General features: G+C 51.3%; 1 protein-coding gene across 1 annotated transcript; it reads left to right on the top strand.

The window, feature by feature from the left end:
- Positions 1-2,848: 2,848 nt before the first annotated feature.
- Positions 2,849-6,617, top strand: LOC135400416 (uncharacterized). The gene is made up of 2 exons (XM_064632254.1): positions 2,849-6,149; positions 6,223-6,617. Exons 1-2 carry the CDS (start codon positions 2,849-2,851, stop codon positions 6,615-6,617), a joined length of 3,696 nt encoding a protein of 1,231 aa, XP_064488324.1.
- The last annotated feature ends 16,572 nt before the right edge of the window (positions 6,618-23,189 follow it).

Here is a 23,189-nt window from a genome sequence, read left to right as displayed (position 1 = left end):
TCCTACTGGCGAAAAGGGTAGGATGCTCCTTCCCGTCTTCTTCCTTTTGTAGAGGACCTGGTCTCCCTCTATATGAGTCCTGACCGGCGATGATCGTATGCTACGGAGAGGCGATGACGGTGGCCTATCTCCATGGCCGCGCCGATGGAACTGAGGCAGGTGCTCCAGGCGCGTGGCCATCTTCGTCGTTGTCCACCGGCCGTTACGTCACCCCCCCCCCCTCAGACGCGGAGCGGCGATGCAGCAGATGATGTCCACAACTTCACTAGAGGAGGGCAGCGGGGACGTTAACATGCACGGTTGAACAGGATGACGGCACGGCACACGGTGGCGGAGCATCACAGCTGATGAGGCATCACAAACCGTTAGTCCAAGAACAGCGGGGAAGAGAGTGTCGCGAAGTCAAGTCACGACAATAGAGGAGACAGAGGCAACAACCACTTTACTGCGTGAGTGCCGGATCTCAACTAACGAATAATCGCACGAACGGTCAGCACGAGCAGGGCAGAGACAGGGCTCGTCGTTGTCAGCAGGTGCCGCTACAAGTGCCCCCCGCCTAGACCGGAGGTTGACGAAGGCAAGGCCGGAAGACGTGGCGGAAGTCGGGAAGGCCGCGCACGGCTAGGTCGTCACCGCAGATTCCCGGATGGGTACGAAGCAAGAAAGGTGTGAATTTGCGGGGAGTCTGGAGCCCAATGGACGCACCGCGGAGCTGGGAGGGCAGCTTGCGAGGGTAAAGGGCGAGGGGACAGGAGCCGAGGGGTCGGTGCTGTAGAAGTGTCCAGGAATGCCGGCTTGACGCGGTCTATGGATACGACCTCGAGACGACCCGGAAATTTGAGGGTAAGGGTCTTGTCTTGCCTCGAGTGCACCAGGAAGGGACCGTCGTAAGGAGGCTGGAGTGGACGGCGGATGGCGTCGTGGCGAAGGAAGACATGGGTGGCGGTGGAAAGATCTGGGTGCACGAATATCGGACGAGAAGATGAATGGCGCGGGACTGGCGAGCGAAACTCAGCCACATGTTCTTCGAGGCGTGTGGCGAAGTGAAGAGGGTCGGGTGCGGGCTTGGCTAGAGTCGCTGCGTCGAAGAACTGCCCTGGGAGACGCAAGGCAGACCCGAAGACCAGGGTGGATGGTGCAACGCCACAGTCTACCTTGGAGGTTGCACGAATGCCAAGGAGCGTTAAAGGCAAGCGCTCGACCCAATGGGTCGGGTCTTCAGAGGCACGTAAAGCGGTCTGGAGCGTGCGATGGAACCGCTCGACCAGTCCGTTGGCGCTTGGGTGGTAGGCCGTGGTGAAGTGATGGCGAGCGCCAAGGAATCTGCAGACGTCGGCGAAGAGGCGGGACGTGAATTGGCGTCCGCGATCGGTCGTGATAACGGCGGGAGCTCCAAAACGCGCCACCCAGGAGGACAGGAACGCGAGAGCGGTTGTCTCAGCCGTGATATCCTTAATAGGTACCGCTTCAGGCCACCGGGTGTACCTGTCAATGCAGGTGAAGAGGTAGGCGAAGCCGGCAGACGGAGGAAGAGGACCCACCAGATCTAAGTGTACATGGCGGAAGCGGACATCAGGGGTGGGAAAGGGCATCGACGGTGATGTCGTATGGCGCTGGATCTTGGAACGCTGACAGGCCAAACAATTCCGAGCCCACTGGCGGATGTCCCGATTCATGGACGACCAGACGAAGCGGGTGCCAATGAGTCTCTGCGTCGACTTGATGCCGGGGTGATGCAGAGAGTGGTAGCGGTTGAAGATGTGGCGACGGAAGTCGTGGGGAACCAGAGGACGTGGGGTAGCCGTAGAGGTGTCGCATAACAAGAGGCTCGAGGTTCCAGGATAGGGAAGCTTGTGGATGTTGAGGGACGGAGATGACTGAACCATGGCAGGCATGTCGGGGTCGTTCGCTTGCGCTTCTGCAAGCTCAACATAGTCAATGTCTGGAGACAGATGGTGGGCCAGGCCAGCAATGTGAGCTCGAGAGAGAGCGTCCGCAACGACGTTAGCATGACCAGGAACGTGCCTGATGTCGGTCGTAAACTCGGCGATGTAGGCCAGGTGACGGATCTCTCGGGGCGAGTGAGAACCAGAGGCAGATGTGATTGCGTAGGTGAGAGGTTTGTGATCGGTATAAACAATGAACTGGCGTCCCTCGAGAAGGTGGCGAAAATGTTTGATAGCCAGGTACACCGCCAACAGCTCGCGCCCGAAAGTGCTGTACCGTGCTTCGGCGGGCTTGAGGGGTTTGGAAAAGAAACCCAGCGGCTGTAACTGGTCGTGCGGGCCGAGCTGGTGCAGAGCGGCCCCAACGGCTTCTGAAGAGGCATCCACGAAGAGTGCGAGTGAAGTGTCTGGGATGGGATGAGCCAATAATGAAGCGGAGGCGATGTCCTCCTTTATCTTCTGGAAAGCTTGGTCAGCGGATGGCATCCACTCGATGGTTTTCGACGGACCGCCAGGGCCAGCCAGCAAATGACAGAGCGGCTTGATGGTGTGCGCGCAGTGCGGTATGAAGCGGCGATAAAAATTCACCATGCCCAGAAATTCACGAAGCTTCCGCCGTGTGGTAGGGCGGGGAAATCGGTCAATGGCGTCAACCTTCTGCCGCAGAGGGGTGATGCCGGAACTGTCAATGCGATGGCCGAGGAAGCTGAGGGAAGGAACACCGAGTTCGCATTTAGCCGGATTGATGACAATGCCATGCTGACGTAGACGCTCGAACAATTGGCGAAGGTGTTCGGCGTGGCCCACCATCTGTGGCTGCGACTCATACGAGCAGCGGGGTCGGTCACCCGATATTACTACAGACAGCGACAGTATGGGCGACTGGAGAAGGCGGCAACGTCATGGTGCGACTACTGCTCGATACCGGCAGCCAGAGAACGTTTATACGGAGCGATCTTTCCCACAAGCTGCATCTTCCTTGTGAAGAACAGGAAGACCTCACCGTACTTACGTTCGGAAACACGAGTCGGCCGCGACGGTACCATTGCCGAAGAGTCAAGCTCACTCTTATCAGCCGATTTACCTCTAATGCAGTCACCCTAGAAGCGCTGGAGGTTCCAGAAGTATGTACCGTAACAACTACCTTGGCCACGGATCTGCCGGAACTCAGTGGGAAGAATCTGCTCTTCGCCGACGAACCTAATTCTTGTACGAGGGAAAACTCTATCATTAGCGTCCTTATCGGCTCAGACTTCTACTGGAGCGTGGTTACGGGACGTACCGAGCGCCTCGGCGACCGCATGTGTGCCGTGGAGACAATGTTCGGCTGGGTGGTCCAAGGAGTCAACTCAAGTTCCAGCCTTCCAGCACCCATGTGCGGCAACACTGTCGCACTCTTTTTAGGCTACTTCAACATCGCTTGCGGTGACGAAAAAGTGATAGACCCTTCGGAGATGTGGAGACTTGATGCAATTAGCATAACCGATTCAGCTCATTCCCAAGCTACCGAGGAGCGCACGGCATTTGACCAGTTTCAGAGCGCGGTATACAAGGAAGAGGGACGATACGTCGTTCCCTTGATGGTCAAGGCGCCCTACCTTTTGTCCACTACGAACCGACCCGTTGCTGAAGCAAGGCTACAGCGTCAACTTAAACGTTTCGAAGCTCATCCGGACGTGCTGCGAGAATATGACCGCACAATCAGCGAGTACTTCAACGAGGGTCATGCGGAGCGAGTGCAGCCGTCGGACCAAGGTGCCCGTCATGTGTATTACCTTCCTCACCACGCAGTCATACGGCGGGAAGCGGTGACAACCAAGGTTCGTGTCGTGTTCGATGCCTCTTCGCATGAACCGGGAAGTCATTCGCTTAACGATATACTGGACAAGGGCACAACGCTCGGTGCAGAATTGCTGCAACTTCTTCTGCAGTTCAGGTGCAATCACATCGTCATGACCGCCGACATTCGCAAGGCATTCCTGCAAATTCACGTCCGACGAGAAGACAGAGACCTTCTTCGCTTCTTGTGGATCGAACGACTTCCCAGTAGTGACGAGCCTTGCCCAACCATCGTCGAGTGGCGTATGACGAGGGTGCCATTTGGAGCTTCGTCGAGCCCATTTCTACTGTCTGCAACTTTGATGCATCACCTTGAATCTTGGAAGGCTATTCATCCAGAATTCGCATCGCGTCTACAAAGAGCCTTTTACGTGGATGATCTAGTTATCGGCGCTTCAACCGAACCTGAAGCACTCCACATTTACCAAACAGCCCGTGCTATTGTGGCGGACGCCAGCATGGAGCTGAGAAAGTGGTGCTCCAGTTCCGAAACGTTGAACGAGCAATTTCGTGCAGACGGTGTCTCCCTCGACGACATCGGTCAACCGTTGGTTAGATGCAAGGTGCTTGGTCTTCCGTGGAACCGATCTGCTGACACTATCGTAATGACCACTCAAAACGTGTCATCTTACGTTGCTACGCAGCCAGCTACCAAGCGAGTTGTACTTCAGACCTTTGCGAGGCTGTTTGATCCTCTTGGGCTTCTTGGACCGTTTCTCGTCCGCGCCAAACTTCTGTTCCAAGAGCTATGGCGGCGCAATTGCACATGGGAAGGAGCTCTACCTGAGGGCGTGCATGAACACTGGAAGACCTGGACGTCCGAGCTTAGCGAACTTTCATCGTTCCAAGTCCCAGGTTGTGTCATATCTCCTGCAACGCAAGGCGCAAAAGGACAGGAGCTTCACGTACTTTGCGACGAAAGCCCAATGGCATACGGGGTTGCCGTTTATGTGAGGTGCGTCATGTCTGAGAACAGTTTCGCTTCACAGCTCCTAATGAGTAAAGGTCGCATAGCCCCGTTACGGCCCGTTTCGATTCCAAGGCTGGAACTATTGGCCTGCTTGTTGGCAGCCAGGTTATGCCACTATGTCAGACAACTTCCCGAGCTCTCACAGGCCGTGGTTCACCTTTGGACTGACTCTGCGGTCGCATTGCACTGGATATGTGGTGACGCGGTCCGCCAGGAAGTATTTGTACGAAACCGCTCGTCCGAGATTCGCCGCCTAACCAGAGGATTCCACTGGCACCACTGCCGGAGCCAGGATAATCCGGCAGACTTACTTACCCGTGGCGAGCCAGCGTCTTTTGTTTCGCGCAAGACAATTTGGTGGGCCGGACCTGCGTGGTTGACCAATCCTCAGGTGGATTGGCCTACAGATCTCTGCCCTAGTCAAAAGCACGATGACTTGCGCACTGGACTCATCTCTGCCTGTCAGAGCTTAAGTTTGCCGACTTCTCCTCATTTGCACGATCCACTCCTTAGGATTAATGATTACGGACGCCTTACTAAGGTTCTAAGAGTCACTGCTTGGATCAAAAGGTTTCTTCGTAATGCGTCACTCCACACCACGTCCTCCTCCGGACCGCTAACAGCCGCGGAGTTGTGTGAGGCAGAGTTGTACTGGATACGATTTGTTCAGCGCTCTGCGTTTCCTTCAGAAGTCGCTACGTTAGAGGTCGGACAATCTGTCGAGTCTGCTTCCAGTATTCTGACTTTACAGCCCTTCCTTGAAAAGAAAGGTTTGCTCCGTGTGGGTGGTCGCCTGCAGGCCCTTGATGCGTCGGAGGAGTTGAAGCATCCTATGATACTACCATGCAACGACCGGTTCACTGAGCTTCTGGTTGAAGCAGCACATATCCGCCTTCTTCATGGAGGAGTCCAGCTAACTTTAATCGAACTCCGCTCCAGGTTTTGGATTCTGAAAGGACGTCGGACAGTGAGGCGGGTATTGAACGCTTGCTTGCCGTGTCGTCGTAGACGCTTGCGTCCGGAGACTGCTCCTCCCGCACCGTTACCGAGGGACCGGATAACCGAAACCATGCCGTTTGACGTCGTTGGGATTGACTTTTGCGGACCACTGTACAGCCGCGCGTCACAAAACACTGACAGGAAGGTGTACATAGTTGTGTTCTCGTGTGCAGTGACAAGAGCGATCCACCTCGAGTTAACGATTGATATGACGGCACAAACATTCCTCCTTGCCTTTCGCCGCTTCGCTTCGCGACGGGGTGTGCCGTCCACCATCTATTCCGACAACGCCAAGACGTTCCGTTACTGCGCTAAAGTACTGCGCGCGCTCTTCGACGACTCTGTCCAAGACCATGCCAGTTCCCTCCGCATCCAGTGGAAGTTTATCGCTGAAGGTGCGCCCTGGTGGGGCGGTTTTTTGGGAACGGCTCATTCGTACTATCAAGGACGCACTGAAACGTTGTCTAGGGCGCAGTAGCCTCTGCTATGAGGAACTTCTCACCGTACTACTCGAAGTTGAGGCGGCCGTCAACTGCCGTCCCCTCACCCAGCTTGCCGACGACACAGAGGACTGCGAGGCTCTGACTCCTTCCCACTTCTTGATCGGAAGGCGCGCCGTAGCCTTACCGGCCAGCCTGGGGTTAGAGGTGCCCAGTTCTACTCCTGCAGGTCTTCGTCGCAGAGTTCGACATAGACAGGCTCTTCTTGTGCAGTTATGGACTCGTTGGAAGAAGGACTATCTCCTGCTTCTGCGTTCTGCACACCACAGTCAACCGAGGGCACATCCACGAATTCGCGTCGGCGACGTCGTGATAGTGGAGGACAATGCACTGTCACCTCTGGTTGGGAACTCGGACGCATAGTTGGTTCCTTCCCAGGAAGAGATGGTGTCGAGCGGTGTTTCAAAGTACTTCTCCCGAATGGTCAACAGCTCCGGCGTCCTCCCCAACGTTTGTACCTGCTGGAAGCTGACTCGTCCAACGCGGCCGCGGGAGGATGTTGAGTATGCCGGAAGGGGGCGGCACTGGAGGAAGATGAGCGAGCGAGCGGGTTCGCACGAGCAATAAAATAAACCGTTCTTCAGTAGAATACGGTCGGGTCAGCCTCAACAATAAGGCAGACCGCGAAGGACCTCGTCAATGAATCTTTGGAAAGTTTGCGCGGCGTTGCGAAGACCGAAGGGCATTCGAACGTATTCGAAGAGGCCGAACGGGGTCGTGATTGCGGTCTTCGGAATGTCACTGGGCTCCATGGGGATCTGGTGGTAAGCCTTTATAAGATCGATCTTGGAAAAGTGTGAGGCACCGTGGAGATTTGCGGCGAAGTCGTGAAGATGTGGTAAAGGGTAACGGTCGGGTATGGTGACAGCGTTCAGCGCCCGATAATCCCCACACGGTCGCCAATCTCCCGGGTCCTTTTTGGGCACCATATGCAATGCCGAAGCCCATGGGCTGCTGGACGGACGAATGTACCCCAAGGCGAGGAGATGGTCGAACTCGCGACGGGCGATCGCAAGGCGATCAGGCGGAAGACGGCGAGGCTTCGCATACACCGGGGGGCCTCTGGTGAGGACGTGGTGCGTGGTGGTATGGAGAGGGGGTGCATCTGTAGGTGGCAAACGGACGATGTCGGGGAAATCCTTAAGGATGTCACGGAACTGCACAGGTGCAGATGGGCGGGTGAAGACAGGGCCAATGGGGTTACAGAAGGCACGAAGTCCGCGGACAGATAGGCCTGTGCCGTTATCAATGAGGCGTCGTCCCTTCACATCGACCATCAAATCGAAGTGCTTGAGGAAGTCCGCACCGATGATGGCATCAGAGACGTCGGCTATGATGAAGACCCATTGAAAGTTCCGACGCAGGCCCAAGTTCAGGGTGAGGGATCGCTCACCGAAACATTTAATTGGTGAAGAATTTACAGCTTGCAATGAATGCTGAGAAGTGCGATGACGGTCCGAAGGATGGGGTGGAATGATACTGACTTCAGCGCCAGTGTCGATGAGAAAGCGAAGATGATTGATGGTGTCGTGGACGTAAAAGAGGCGGCTGTTATCAGGCCCAGCGACTTCGGCCGCGTTCAGTTGCCGGGGCTGTGGTTTCCCGGCCACGTACATGGTGGTTGACAGTTACGGGCCCGGGGACCGAACTTGGCATGGTACCAACAGTAAGGTGAAGACTGAGCTGGAGATGGAGAGCGGTGTCGTCGGGGCGAGCGAGTGTGTCGGCGACGGGTATCCCGGTAGTGCGGTGAAGGCGATCGATGTTGTCGCGCGGTTGTAGAGGCAACCAGAGTGGTCAATCCAGTTACAAGCTGTGTGAGCCGATCAACGCTGGATTGTAGGGTGTTGACAGTGACAGAAAGACTTGAGATCGAGCGCTGACCATCAGGATACTCGGCAAAAGGTGTGATGGCAGGAACGGGCGGCACCGTGTGAGCCGGGGGAGGTACGGGGTCCGGATTGCCGTATGCATGAACGGAGCGGGTAACGCTTGCAACGGAGTCTGAGCGCAAGTCGAGGATACGATCCGCCAGCTGCGCCATGTCGTCCAACGTCATCTCGCCGGCTGCGGTTAAGACCACCCGAATGTCGGATGGCAAGCGGTGGAGAAAGAGTTCTTGCAGGATGGTAGAGTCGAGAGGTGTATCACCTGTGAGATGGCGCATGCGGCGGAGTAACTGGGACGGCTTCTGGTCGCCCAACTCCTCAGCGCTAAGGAGCTGTTGAAGACGTCGATGAGTAGAGAGGGTAGTACGGGCGAGCAATTCCCGTTTCAGGGTATCATACGGCGCTTCTGCCGGCGGACGGAGAATGATATCACGAATTTCGGCAGCGGCATCCATGGGCAAAGCGCTGACGACATGTCCGAACCTGGCGGCTTGGGAAGTGACGCGGCGGGCGTCGAACTGCCGCTCGATTTGGGCAAACCAGAGCTCGGGGTCTTGGGTCCAGAACGGCGGAAAACGGAGACGAATAGCATCTTCGGGACCCCCGAGAGCTTCTGTGGTGCTGCGTTGAGCAATCTGCGCCGCAGCTGTGGCTGCCGCTGAGGTGTCGGTACCCGATCGGAGAAGTGGCATAGAGGCAGGAGGATCAGGCATCGGCATTCAGTGTTCGGGTCACCAGATTGTCGCGAAGTCAAGTCACGACAATAGAGGAGACAGAGGCAACAACGGTTTCGGCAGTCGCGGCAGCCGACGCCACAGCACGCATCAGCCGGTGTCTCGGCAGTCCTCACGGCCAGGCAGCCTCACTTCCTGGGACCCTAGAGCTCTCGCTCCCGTGCCGGGTGTGGCACCCCAGACCATGACTCCAACGCCAGACCACGACTTCGACGACGTCAACGTTCATCTCTGGCAAACCTCATCTCACCTCAGCCCGAGTGATTCTCAATATAATGTTGATAGTACCCGGTAAGCCATAGAAAACTTCTAAGTTCAGATTTAGTCAACGGTTTCCCGAATTCTGTAATAGCTGTTACCTTAAGGTCTAAAGGGCGTCTTTTACCTTGACCTATAATATGACCCAGGCATTGTATTTCAGCAGCGCAAAGTTGACACTTCCCTGCGTTAACTGTAAGGCCTGCGGATCATACATGCACGGCTGAGTACCGCCCTAAGATGAGTCAAGTGATCTCTCCAAGTATTAGAAAAGATAGCGATATCGTCTAAATAAGCTAGAGCAAAGTTTTGAAGTTCCCGCAAAACTTTGTCAGTTAGTTGCGTGAAACAAAGTAGTGCATCCTTCAAACTAAAAGGAAACATTAATGGACGGAATGTGCCGAAATGGCAGATAAATGCTGCATATCTACTTGCGTTTCCCGTTAACGGTACCAGTCAATACCCCCGTATGAAGTCTAAGCTTGATATGTACGTATTTCGCGGTGCTAACTTGTTCTATTCTTTCTTCAATATTAGGAATGGGATAAGGTTGATACACAGAGTGTAATTTACGAGAATCGATACATGGCCTTGGCTCTTCCCCTGGTGTTTCTACCAGAAAAACAGGAGATGTGAAATGACTTTCTCCCGGTTCGATTACTTCCAGATCCAACATTTTCTTCAGCTCTTGGGGAAAGCCTGTAAGGCTTGGATCGAATGATGCTTTCTGTATTGAGTTTGATATCACGTTGTATGAATGCGGTTTTCCTAGGTCTTCTAGCAAATAGGTCTCCCTACTCCTGGATGAGTACTCTTAAATCCTCCAGTCGCTCACTGGAGAGTCTTGTTGATTTACACGCCACAGCTATTACTTCACTTGCGGAGTAAGTATTGTCCTGATCAGGCATTCCGGCAATCTCCAAGGGCATTTCCTCTGGCACGTTAAAGGAGCACTAAAATGCAAAGACAACTTGCTCTCAAATGAAAGTCCGTGTTTCAATTCGTACCATTCAAACAAAACTAGTCCGCACAACGCTGCAGTTTAGAAAAAAAAAGAAAAAAGAAACGCAATCAAAACAGAGCCTCTTCGGCGGCAACGACTGGGATTCCCAGGGGCAAAGATTGGCAGCATCCTATCAGACAGAAGGAGAAGCGCGTGTGGATTTGGACCAGGTCCGACCGTAGTGTTTCGCAAACGCCGGCATGACGCGCACTGCTGCATTGTTCAATACTGATTCACTGAACTATATCCCACAACATTTCTCGAGAATGTTCCACTGATGACATTTATCTTCACGTCCTTCGGACAGCGACGCCAGTCCGCTTCGCAAAGGGCACTATGTTTTTCACTCGGACTCCTCCGTGCCGTGGCACGCGGGTGCGCGTGCAGACTGGACTAAAAGCACCGATACACGAGCTGAAGCGTCGTTCACTGTTTAGCGCCGAAGCAAGATTGAGTCCGGCATAATTTTAATTGTAGGTTCGTAACGGAATCAAAGATATTAATTTTGATAACAAGTACGTAATTGACATAGCGTGTAACGTAGTTTTAAGTGAACTTGTTTTCTGCATTTCAGTGCCCATTTAACGGCCAGGTTGTGGGATTCCCCTCCGACTAAGCCCACCGGGATTTCCCTGCCGTCCCGTCTTACAGCCTCCCGAGAACACGGACACAACCAAGAAATAGTAATGTGAAGCTTTATTCTCCTTACATAAGTTGATCCTGTCTCGTTGCTGTCCTGGCTTCTTCGCATCTCTGTTCTGTAATTGACGCGCACAGTTTTTATCTACGTTGTCGGAGAGGGTACCTTCCATCTCTGCGCTTTTTTGCGACAAGCTCGCCCCCATAAGGTTCACAATGCATTGCCGTTCTACGTAAGTCTTCATCAAGTTAACATGATAGACCTAAGAGAGAAGTGATGTTCTGAGGCTGGAACAACATAGAAAACATTTCATCGTTTAATGATAGACCTGTACTCGTTTTCGTTTCCCATCAATTTGAACCACACAGTTGGTGTCTGAAATCTTATATAGAACTTGTACAGGGCCGTCCCAGTGGACCTGAAGTCTGTTTTGTCTAACGCGTTTCAAAATTAGTACCCTGTCTCCAGCACGAAATCGACATGGTTTGATTTGTTTTTGTCGTAATATCGCTTTGTCCTTACTTGAGCTGCTTTCATATTTACTCTGACAATGTCTTAGATGAGTTTCATGCGTTCAAGTAGACTTAGCGGATATTGTAGTTATTGTACTACAGTAGACTTTTCTCCCATTTCTTCCAATAGCTCTCATAACATTCTCGTTGTTGAGCGAAGGGCGCGACCATACACTAACTCTGCAGCAGTAAAACCTGCGCTTTCATGGGAAGCAGTCCTACAAGCGAACAGTGCAGCTGGTAAGCTGATAATCCAGCTGGTAAGCACTTATCCCAGTCTTTTTTGTGTGTGTGCTCACAAGACAAAGCCCTGAGAGTACATTTTAAGCTAGAATGACACCTGTCTACGCTATTTGACTCAAGATTGTGGCGATTAGAGAGCGCTACATGTTACGGCGACAGGGGGCAGCCGTGCTCCAGGGGGCTTACCCCAGTCACAGGGATAAAAGCGGTGATCCGCTGGAAAAGTGGTGATTTCGCTGCGCGATTGTTTGCTGGATGCAAGCTGTTCCCTGTCAATAAACCTGGTATGTTTGCTTGAATCTGCTTTTGTGCTGCTTGTTCCTTCGCGCACGGAACGGACGGGCTGACGCCCCGAGGTTGTGGGAACTTAGATTTCCACAAGATGATGTATCGAACTGTTGATCACCTTGATACCACATCTCTCAAAGAACGTGCTGGTCAGCTCACTCGTAAAAACGCTGCCCTGATCGGACTGAAGTTCTGCCGGAAATAGGACTCTGAAAAAGCATGACAGTACAGCATCTACTATTCCTGGAGATGTTCCGTGCTTCGTCGGAATTGCTTCAGGGAACTTTATTGCCGGACAGATCACAGTTAGGATGTATTTGTTTCCCGAGCCACTCACAGGCAACCGTCCCACTACGTCAATAACAAGTCGAGAAAAGGGCTCTGTTATGATGGGTACTTGTCTTAGTGGTACTTTGACACTTTCGTTAGGCTTCCCCACACGCTGACAGGTGTCGCATAATCTTACACACTCTTCAACTACCTTAGAACACCGGAGCCCATAAAATAGTTTTCTTGAATCCCAAGTGCCCTGACCAAGCAATTGTGTGGCAGAGCTGAAGAATGTCTTCCCCATATTCTTGCGGCACTACCAACTGATCGAAGGGTTTTTCCACTTTGTCCTTGTAGCTACGGTAAAGAATTTCCTCTTTTACGAAAAACTGCACGTTGCTTCGTTTGTTACCCTGCTGGGCCCAAGCATTCAGTTGACTTAGTGACGGATCATTTCGTTGCGAATTTATGATCGTCTGCCTATTGACTTGAAGTAGGTTTGTAAGCCTAGATCTTATGGGTGACAGAACACTGCTCGCTTCATTGTACTGATCACTCCTTTCGTTATCGTTCTGCGTCTCTCGTTCAACTGTCTGACGCGTCCTTGCCTCTTCAACTTCTACGACTTTAGTCCTTACCTTAGTCGCCCTTTTTGAGGCTTCTTCCTCTTTCTTTTCCGCTGCAGTGTCGTCACAGTCGAATTTTAACTTCGAGGCAAGTTCCTTTGCTTTTGATCGCGTTATCGCCTGAACGACTTCGTTTCCATAGATGAGTCCTTTTCCTTTCAAAAGTTCATCAGAACGATTTGAGAAAAGATATACGGGTACGATCTGGACAGGTTTTCGGAAACAGCTGCTTCTGTATGCAGCTCGCAAAGCGGGCCTTTGATGCAAATTTTCGCTACAGGTAGATATACGCTCTGCTCGTCCACTACTTGTTTTATCAATACAGTCTCAACGGCGAGACCTTTCACAACCACCACCACATCCAGGTCGCGCATATATGTCCTCAACAACACGATATTTTCATCATCGTCAGCAACATATGAAAATACCATTTTAGGTTTTGCGCAATTTTAGGTTTTTGTCCCATATCATTGCAGTTGTAGCAACGAGTTTGTTGCCTGGCTTCATACGCCTCCAACTTTGCGTCCTCGCGAGTGCTTTCATCCTTCTCTTTTGAACTTGCCTCATTAATTTCTTTTTCCTTCTATAGCTTAGGGGTTTCAGCTGTCTTTTCATCTCTGTTGAATGTCTTCCTTTGACGGTCCTTACGGTGCGACTCTCTTCGCATTACAAAATCCTGAGCAAGCTCTGCTGCTTTCTCAACGGTTTCAACCAGAGTTCGAGGTGACTCGTTACTGTAACTAAGTTCTTTTTTTTTTTTTGGTAACTTGTAACTTACCACGGCTTTCAGAAGAACTCGTTTCTTTTTTAGATAACTTTGCCAAACTAACTTAAGCTATGTTCCAAGTTACTTGTAATTCGCTTTTCACTTACGTCCGCATATTTTCGTGCTTTCTCTCCGGTTCTTTCGTGGCATTTTATGACATAAAACGTGATATCGAATCAATGACAGTATTCTGTACAGGAAGTAAGAACCGCTGTCATAGAAATGAATCTGAGGCATTACGCGCCCACAGGGAGTAAGATGCAAAGCGTTCGAATTGTCGGACGTAAACGAAAACGATCTAAGCTTGTTGCACTCCTCCACAGGCAACTCAAGGTCTAACTCAACTGCTCATGCCCGCTGCACCTGTGTGGTGCTAATTTGTGTCCAAAGTAACTTGGAAGTAACTAGTTCTTTTTTTAAAGGACGACAGAAGCGAAAATAAGATGCAAAGTTGTTTGCCCTGACATTGCGATGTGTACCAAAACAATCTGGAATTCGACTTATATTTACGTATATTAGTTGAAATGTCGCCACAGTCGGGATATAAAATTCGGCCGCGGAGCACTCTGAGCCTCTGGTGAGCGCCGCCGCGCTGCCGTAGCTGACCACGGAAGTGACGCACGTTGTCTCTCCTGTTGGAGTTCCTGACTTTCATTTCGCGGTTGTTTTGCGTTCGGAGGTTGATTTTCGCGACAAGAAAAATTGTACATGCTTGTGAAGTCTTTCCTGGCTGTGCTACAGCATGTTGCCGACTTCCTTTCAGCAACGAGAGGACATAGTGTTCCTTGCACGAACGACACACGGATAGACAGCACAAGCATAGCGTCAAACATCGACTGACGTTTATTACAAAGACAACACTACCGAGGCTGGCCGCCAAAATCCGTCCAAAGGAAGGTGATCTCATTCTCTCTAGGGGTGAGAGGCTTGCTGCTTACATTGCGCGCTGTCTTACCTTGCGTTCGGCCAGGATATGTTTCAGAACAAACACGCTCTACCAGTCTGTGGTTGTTTCCGTGGCCGTATTGGCCATTGGCGCTGGACTGGCAATCGAGAGATGCGAATTTCAAATTCCGCCGACGTCTGACTTTTTTATGACTGTCATATTTCAATTGTTTCCGAAAGATAGGGATCTTATTCTCGCCGCGAATCCGTCTATCCCTACTTGCAGACAGGTGAAACAAGACAAGTAGTGCGCAGACATGTTGTTGACGAATGGTTCAAAACAAATCCAGAGGTGCTCATTAGCCTTGGCTTGTCAACGAAGTACATCAGGCTGAAAGAAGGAGCGGCCGCTTCAGTATTTTAACGAAAACAGAAGGCACAAATTTTTACCTCCATTTGGCGTTTCGGCGTACGTCTGATTCCCGCTATGGAAAAAAAAAAGAAAGACGAAGAAGCATGTTCGAACCCATCTCTCATAGGATATATCGCCTTCAGACTTCCACGAGATCTCCGAATCGAACATTATTCGGAATTCGCCGTGTTTATCCCGTTCACCGCTCAGCTGCACAAGGAACTCGAGAGATATTTGACATCACGCGCTCCCCAGATTTTCCCGCAATGCTTTGCGGCAGCGGGCGCGCTCCATGGGCGATCGTGTCGGGTGGGCGGCCCAGCGCGCTCGTAATCGTCAAAAATATGCCCATCCGTACAGCGTACTCGCAAAATACTAGTGGCACCATAATTCTACGTAATATTTACACGTAATATTTATTTACGTTCGGACCCTTTTTTGCAATGGACAAATTTCGCTTCCGTTATCCTTTAAGTAGCTCCGCAACTGCGAGTTATATTGTCACGGATTAAAACAGACGGGCGAGACGGCGAATAATCGGCGAACGCTTTATTCTGGCTGCTTAGCTGGCTAACACAAGAGCGGTAGCTCTTAGACAGAACTAAGGTAAAGAATGCTCCGGCTGCGAGCTCACAAGCTTTTATACACAGCGGCGAACATTGTAGAAAGCCGCGTCGGTGAAGAAGAGGAAGTAGAGAAGCTTCTCCAAGGTCGTCGATCCGTCCATGAGATTGATGCGAGCGAAGGAACAGAATCTTCTGGAAGCATCGCTCACTAATCAGTGCGGCGTGTCGTGGATCTCAGGCCGTCGCTCGACGCCTCGCCGTCCGTTGTTACTGTTCTGTGTGGTCGCTTCAAAGGTGATACGTGGCATTGCCCCCTCCGTAGACGTGGCATCGTCAACCTGTGTCGGTCATCGCATTTCGTTTGCACCCTGACGTTATCGATGAACGCAGTTGTCTCGTGGTCGTCGATGAGTATTTGCAGGTCACTCGTAAGGTTTCGAGCGTAACGGCGGTCTGTTTTGCTGTTCGTCGAGCTCGGGGAGTGGTCGCGTCGTGAGTCAGCAGAAGCATTCTGCTGCCGTAGAGAGTCTTCAATTGCGGCGGGCGACTACCGCGCTGAGGCCGGGAGGCGTCAGGTGAAAATCGGGGTAGACCCAGTCGTCGGTACGGGAAACGGCGGTAGACGTGGTTGGCTTCTCCACAGTGGTAGCAAAGCAGCCTCAAGTCTGACGTTCGCCGTACGTCTGTCTTGAGATCGAGTTCCTTATGGGCGTGGCGGGTAGCTGAGTGGTGCACGTTGGGCGGGTCCCGAATGCGCCCAGCTGTTGCCGTGCCACGCTGCCGATGGTGGCTGTCGCATTCATCTACTTGTGGGTTGGGGGTCCCAATGGCGCGAATTCCGCAGGTAGACCACGCTGTCTTCGACGCAGTCGTTTCTGTTCTTCCAGGCCGTTGAGCAGGGATTGCCCCGCTGCTCCACCAGAAATGTCACGGATGAAAACAGACAAGCGAGACGGCGAATAATCGGCGAACGCTTTATTCTAGCCGCTTAGCTGGCTAACAGAACTAAGGTAAAGAATGCTCCGGCTGGGAGCTCACAAGCTTTTATACACAGCGCGAACATTGTAGAAAGCGCGCGTCGATGAAGAAGAGGAAGTAGAGAAGCTTCTCCAAGGTCGTCGATCCGTCCTTGAGATTGATGCGAGCGAAGGAACAGATGCTTCTGGAAGCATCGCTGCGCGGCGTGTCGTGGATCTCAGCCCGTCGCTCGACGCCTCGCCGTCCGTTGTTACTGTTCCGTGTGGTCGCTTCAAAGATGATACGTGGCAACATTAAAGGCTCATTCACACATGCGTTTCAAAAAGCGTCGCCGCCTCAGCGTTCGCGGCGCCGCCGAGAGGGGCCTGTCACACATAGCCGAGCCGCCATCCTGAAAACGCGCTTCGTTCTTCTTGCTACGTCAAGATCGTACTGACACTTCCAGCTCTCTTCCTCAAATTTTACATTGTGAAGCATGTTCTCCATTTTATAATTATCGTGAAGCATTTCTGCTGGAATCATCAATCGTTGGAACGACAAACGCGACACAATAGCAGAGAAAGAACGGCAGAAGAAGCGAGACACATGTTTACCTACCGACGACCAACACACGGTTACACACAAGTCGTATTTATTTTCGTCGATGCCGTGGTTTGCGCAAATTCCCAGCTCATCGTTGACAGCTCAGACACCAAACAGCTATTGGTGACAAGGAATTTACTCACGCGGTAGCACCAACCACATACACGTGCACAAATGACAAAAGATCCCAGCGCGGTATCGGGAGGCCCGCCATTGCCCGCCGGCGCCAAAAGGAAGCTACCTCACCCCTCCGAGCGCTCCGATTGGCTGGATGAAAAGCGTTCGCGTTTCTGCCCTCCGAAGCTGCAGCACGGAGCGGTTCTCGAAAAGAGGCTGGAAACGCTCCGCGGCTCGCGTTTCGCGGCGCCGCGAACGCGAAACGCGTTCAAAAAACGCATGTGTGAATCAAGCTTTAAGGCTGAAGAACTTCGTTATTAACTTAGTTCTATTTTTCACACGGCAACTTAACTCGTAACGAGTTCTTTTTGAGGGGTAACTTCTCGATCTATGGTTTCAATGTCCGTTCTATCTTGAACCCAAGGTCTTGCTTTGTCGGGTATCCCTCGATAGAATTGATCCATGCAGAAACAGGTTCAGAACTTTCTCTTCATAAGCGTTCTCACTTTTTAACCGGTCTACCATATTGGCTTTCACATTATATGCGTATTGAGAGTAACTTCCTCCGGCTTTAATTTCCAACTTCCGAAATTTCTGTCGAAAAGGCTCTGTTGCTAACCTATACTTTCTCAGAAGGGAGTTCTTTACTTTCATGTAATCCTCTGAGCCTTCCTAACTCAGACGAGCAATCACACTAGCTGTTTCACAATGCAGCACCGACAATATCCGCTGAGTCCCCTAATTTTTTGTATACTGACTTTCTCGCACGTCCTAGCACAGTTAAGGAGAAATAACTCAATGTCATCCCCCACTTTGTATGGCTGCAAAAGTTTAGATATCTTGAACTTTCCATTGACCACAAAACTAACTTCACTTGAAGATGTGTCTAGACGCCTCATTTCTAGTTCCAGATGCTTAAGTTCACTCGTTCTATCTCTTGCTCTCTAGTAGCATCCTCAATCCTACGTTGCCTTTCCGAAATTTCTAATTCTTTTAGCCTTTTGCCGTTCCAGAAGTTCAGTTTCTTCCCTTTCCTTAGCCTTCTGGAAAACTTTAAAGCATTCCCGAAGCTCGTTCGCTTCTACTCCTGATGCCTGTATAGAAGCCACCAACTCTGACTTTCTCCTGAACTTCTCAGTCCTTTTCCCTAATTCCTCACATAATAGGAGAAGATCGGCCGTTTGAAGCGATTCCAGAACCGTAATGGCAGCGGTAAGCCTATCTGTTCTGATAGGCCTCATGCACACGTGCCAAAATCGAACCGCTGAAAATTTTGGGCTTTGCGTGCCCCAAAGCAAAGCCCAACCGCTCACTAGACAATGCCCGAAGAACGTGGACTCCACCCAAGTAAGCCTCGATGCTGGAAGCACCCTGCTGGCTTCACGTACCGTAGACTCCACCCGAGTAAGCCTCGATGCCTGTCTCTGGAAGCACCCTGCTGGCTTCAGGTATCCTGCCGCTGCCACCAGTTGTTGCGCTCCTGGTTCCGGTTGGTCATGAGTGTGCAAGAGACTGCAAGAGTTAAAACCGTTTACTGAATATATCATATGGCCTGAGGCAACGGCCAAAGGCCACTGGCCAGGACTCAAGAGCCCAGTGATGCAATTCGAAAAAGAACGTCCGTCTCGCTCGCAGATCGGTTTTGTTGCCGAGCCCCTCGTGTACTTTAGCAAGCTTAGGTGCGTTCGACACTCTGTGATCTGTGAGCAGGAATGAATGCTTTCCTCGTTTAGCAACTGTCTTTATTAGTCTCGATAAACGAGGCTGTGCCTTGAACATCCCTTTCTGTGTGATCCGAACATAGTCTCCAACGGCCAGTTGAGGTAGGTTCTCTAGCAGATCTCTTGCTGTCAGCGTGCTTCTTCATGTTCTGCTGTTTTTTCCGTACAGTCGTCCGCATGTTTCATGACTTCAAACGGGTTTGCTGACTGTGAGAGAGGAAGGCCCACGACATTAAGTTATGACCTTGGTACCCCGCCACGAAGGGGTACCGCTGGAGATACTTTTGTGGTGCTGTGGGGTGTACATCTGTACACGCCAACGTAGTCGACGACAGCAGTGCGCAGTGGTCGATTTTCAAGAAGTGCCAGCTGAATGAAGTTTTTGAACACTGTTAAATCTCTCCACGAGACCATTCGTTTGCGGGTAGTATACCTGACAAAACGAGTGCGAAATGTCCCGCTTCTGGAGGAATGTCTCGAACAGCGCAGAGGTAAATTGAAGTCCGTTGTCTGAAACGATATCGTCTGGGTATCCTTCCTGACTGAACACTTCAAGTAGAAAGTTCATCACTGACTGAGAAGTCAAGGTTGGCACTAGCGAAATTTCTGGCCACTTGCTGTAATAGTCAATTAGCGTAATTGCAAATCTACAGTCCTGTGGTGCTCTTTCGAAAGGGCCGACGATGTCAATGGCTAGTTTCTGCCATGATTTTGCTGGAAGTCGTATAGGTGTTGTAAAGGATTGAGTTATGTTTGCATGACCATTATGATAATTGTATGTTATATCTGTCCAGATTGTAACCTCTGGCATCATCCGCCCACATCTGGTGTTGTTGGTGGATGTTTGTTCATTTTCTTAACGAGCCTGCGGCGAGGGTTGGCCCGACCGGTAATGTCAGTGGGGAAAGGGAATGGCATCGTTGCAGGTGCAGGGCAGCAGGGGTCCCCCAGGCAACTCGATCCGTCGCGACGGTCATAAATCTGGGTTCTGGCGCAGGAGGCATGCACTGACCAAAGTTAGGCCGTGCACGCGTTGACACCGGACACGTTGGTCGTAAATCGCGTGGATAGAGTGTGCGATCGGGCGGTACTGGTCCGGACAAGTATTTAAACTGGGCCAACCACGAGCTGTAATCCTTTGAACCCAGGTCGCCCGATTGGAAGCCTTCAGCGGGGGCTGTGGCCCTATCTGTCACCCTTTTAAGCGGCCGCAGCGGCGGAAAGACGACTGGGAGCTGGACTTCGGAACGTGTAACATCCAGTGCAGTGTGTAAATCTTGTAAATATCCCTATGTACCATAGTCCCCAGTGAATAAAGCTCGTATCACGGTCATCTGAGTCGGGCTTTAATCAGTGCCCATCGAGCAGATTGCGAACCATCTCATCATTGAACCTCGGAGCGGCGGAGAAGAATTTTGACACTTCGTGCGCATCGTCATCGCCAATCCATCCCCCGTCACTCAGGACGAGAAGAACGGGCAAAAACAACTTCATGTTCGAGTCTTTACTGCTGTCAACGGCGCAGGTCGCACTGTTGCAGACTCATCGGCAGCTTGGCATATCGCGCAAGTCTTGACAAGTTGTTCCACATGCCGATCTTGACCTGGCCATCAGTACAGCTGTGTAAGGCGGTGCTTTGTCTTGACAATTCCCGGGTGTGACTCATGCGCAAAAGTCAAGAATGTGGACTGCAGTACAATTGGTACCACAACAGAGTCACCCCGGAGAGGAAGTTCTGATACCGAAAGTTCATCCCGAACATGAAAGAAAGGGAGTAATTGAGAGGATAGTTGTCGCTTTTGCGGCCAGGACGTTGCCAGGGGTCTGATATCTTCTGCAGCACGTTCTCCAGATTTCTGCGATGCTCCCGCATGTAACGGCCGTACACAACAATAGACACCAATGTCATTAAGGTACACCAGTACCCTTGACAGACATGGAGAAGTGTTGACATCATTCGTTGAAACACTGATGGTGCCGATGCAAACCCAAAGCAGATACGTCAAAATCTGAAGAGTCCATCGTGAGTTATAAAAGTCGTAATCTCACGACTGTCTTGACTCAGTTCCAGTTGATGGTATGCTGAAGCAAGGTCCAATTTTGAAAAGTCTGTTGCTCCAGCCAAGGAATTGAGGAGTTCTTCCGTATGTGGTAGAGGAAATGCATCAATCACGATACTCTTGTTAGGCTCGGGTATATCAACGCCGAGCCGCAAGGCGCCATTTTTCTTCTTAACGGCTACCAGTGTAAAGATCCACGAACAGGCATCTACGCGTTCGATAACACCTTCTGTTTTAAGTCGTGCACGTTCCCGTGAGACATCGCCCCGCAATGCCAACGGTAACCGGCGCAGCTTGGCTGAAACGGGAACAACGTCTGGGCGCATCTTAACTCTGTGAAAGAATCAACTTGCGAGCACTGCGAGCACTGCGTCCACGGTAGCGTAGGCTCACCGGATATTTGAAGGAAAGGTTGCGGAGGGTGTAGCGGTAAGAAGCTCATACTGTCGAAAAACGTTTACGCTCGTCGCCAATTGTAGAAGCCCATTAAAATAAGCATACCTATGTAATCGGTCATTTGAAAAAGTTCCAGGGAGCGGGGCGTGCTAGGAAATGCTGTGCAAAACGACAGCGATTCGCAATCGTCTCCGATCTTCGTCGTCGTTGTACTGGTGTATACACCGTCGCTGTCGTTTTGCACAGCATTTCCTGGCATGCCCTCACAGGGCGCGCGCTGGAACTTTTGCAAATGGCCTATTCAGCAAGAGCAGAGAAAGGAACACACGCGCACGTGCCCAGCCAAACACGAAGAACACTTTATTGTCTTCTTCTTCTGCATAGCTTGCATAGGTAACAACACCTTGTGCTATAACACTATAAGAGACCAGAGCAGTGTATGCCAAAGGGAGTCTGGCCATTAATGGAACATGCCTATACCTGGAGCTCCACCCAGTTTTTGAGCTCTCTGGCCCATCACGAGCCAAAATACAGTTCGCTATTAACCCCAGGCTATCCAAGCTATATATTACTGTATTAACTGGGTGCCGACATTTTCGGGAAACTGGATTGGATTAGATTGAATAGGATATTCCCTGACGACCTAGCAACATAATGGATTTTGCGTCCACTTTTAACGGCGCCATCTGGATGGTGAGGGGCACGCCGGGAAGACGCAGAATAGCAGAAGGCAGAAGTAGCAGAAGCAGAAGTAGCAGAAGCAGAAGTGCTTGCAGGCAGAACTGATTGGCCGGCAGAACCGCTAGTTGGAACAGACTGCCGGTATTATACGTATTTTAACTATGAAACCTAACAAGACTGAACCAAGAACGGGCAAAGGTGTGTATATGAATAAAAGTATGTCATAAAATGAAAATTTTTGGCCATTTGTAGCGTTTTTCTCGCTATTTTCCTGTGATCGCTATCGTTACTAGGCCTAACAAGAACGACGAAACATATTATTTTCAGGTAAACATCGACACTGGAGCGTAATTTAAAGGTGATTTGCAAGATAATTGCAACAGAATGTACACTTACGGAATAAAATTGACGTAATTTGTGAAAAAAATTGTCATGAAATCCTCGCTTCGCCGTTCCAAGCTACGCCGCCATTTTCGGGAAAATTTTGGTGTCATGGCGGCCCGCATAGAAAACAGCAGCCAATGAAAAACGCTCAATTTGATTGACAGGTCGAGCCCCTTTTTTAGGCTCCTTCTAATGGCCAGACTCCCTTTGGCATACACGGCACTGTAAGAGACAACACAACAGCGTTCCTCTACACGAGTCCTGACCGGCGATGATGGGATCTCCCAGCGGGCAGATGGTCGTGGCCTCACGCTAGCACGGTGCCAATAGAACCCACGAGCCAGTGCAGTAGCGCGTGGCAGCAGGGCACATCGTCGTCATCATCGGCAGTCACCACGGAACCCCCCCCCCCCCTCCCCGCCTTCAGACGCGGAGTGGGTAGAGAAATGCGGCGACAAGAGACAGGGCGCAGTAATGAGCGGTCACTTGGCGGTCGCTCGTGGGCCACGAGTACCGGAGCGTCGAGGAGGATGGCGAAGGCAAGTAGGGCGTGTGCGGTGGGTGCAACGTGCGCTGTAGTCACGAGTATGTTCATGCGTTGCTGAGCTGACGCATCGTCAGGGCGAGTGACCATCGGCCTGGCGATGTGATAATAACAACAACAATAATAATAATAATAATAATAATAATAATAATAATAATAACTTTATTTTCGTTCAGGTACCCAAGAACAATCACTATGGCCTTCTTAAATAAGAGAGCGCGTTGCTTGACCAGAAGCCTCTGGTCAACCCGAGGATGGAGGATAACGATGTACTTGGAGGCCCGGCGAAGTGAGAGGGACCACGGCGTACCAGGCATCGTACCGGTACGGGGCATCGAAGCCGAAGGCTGCCGGGTCAGAGCGAGAAGATGGCGGCCTCT

This window comes from Ornithodoros turicata, chromosome 7 (genome assembly GCF_037126465.1).
Source record: "Ornithodoros turicata isolate Travis chromosome 7, ASM3712646v1, whole genome shotgun sequence".
NCBI classification, from domain to species: domain Eukaryota; kingdom Metazoa; phylum Arthropoda; class Arachnida; order Ixodida; family Argasidae; genus Ornithodoros; species Ornithodoros turicata.
The sequence above is the reverse complement of the archived record's forward strand: the minus strand, read 5'-3'. Positions and strand labels throughout refer to the sequence as shown.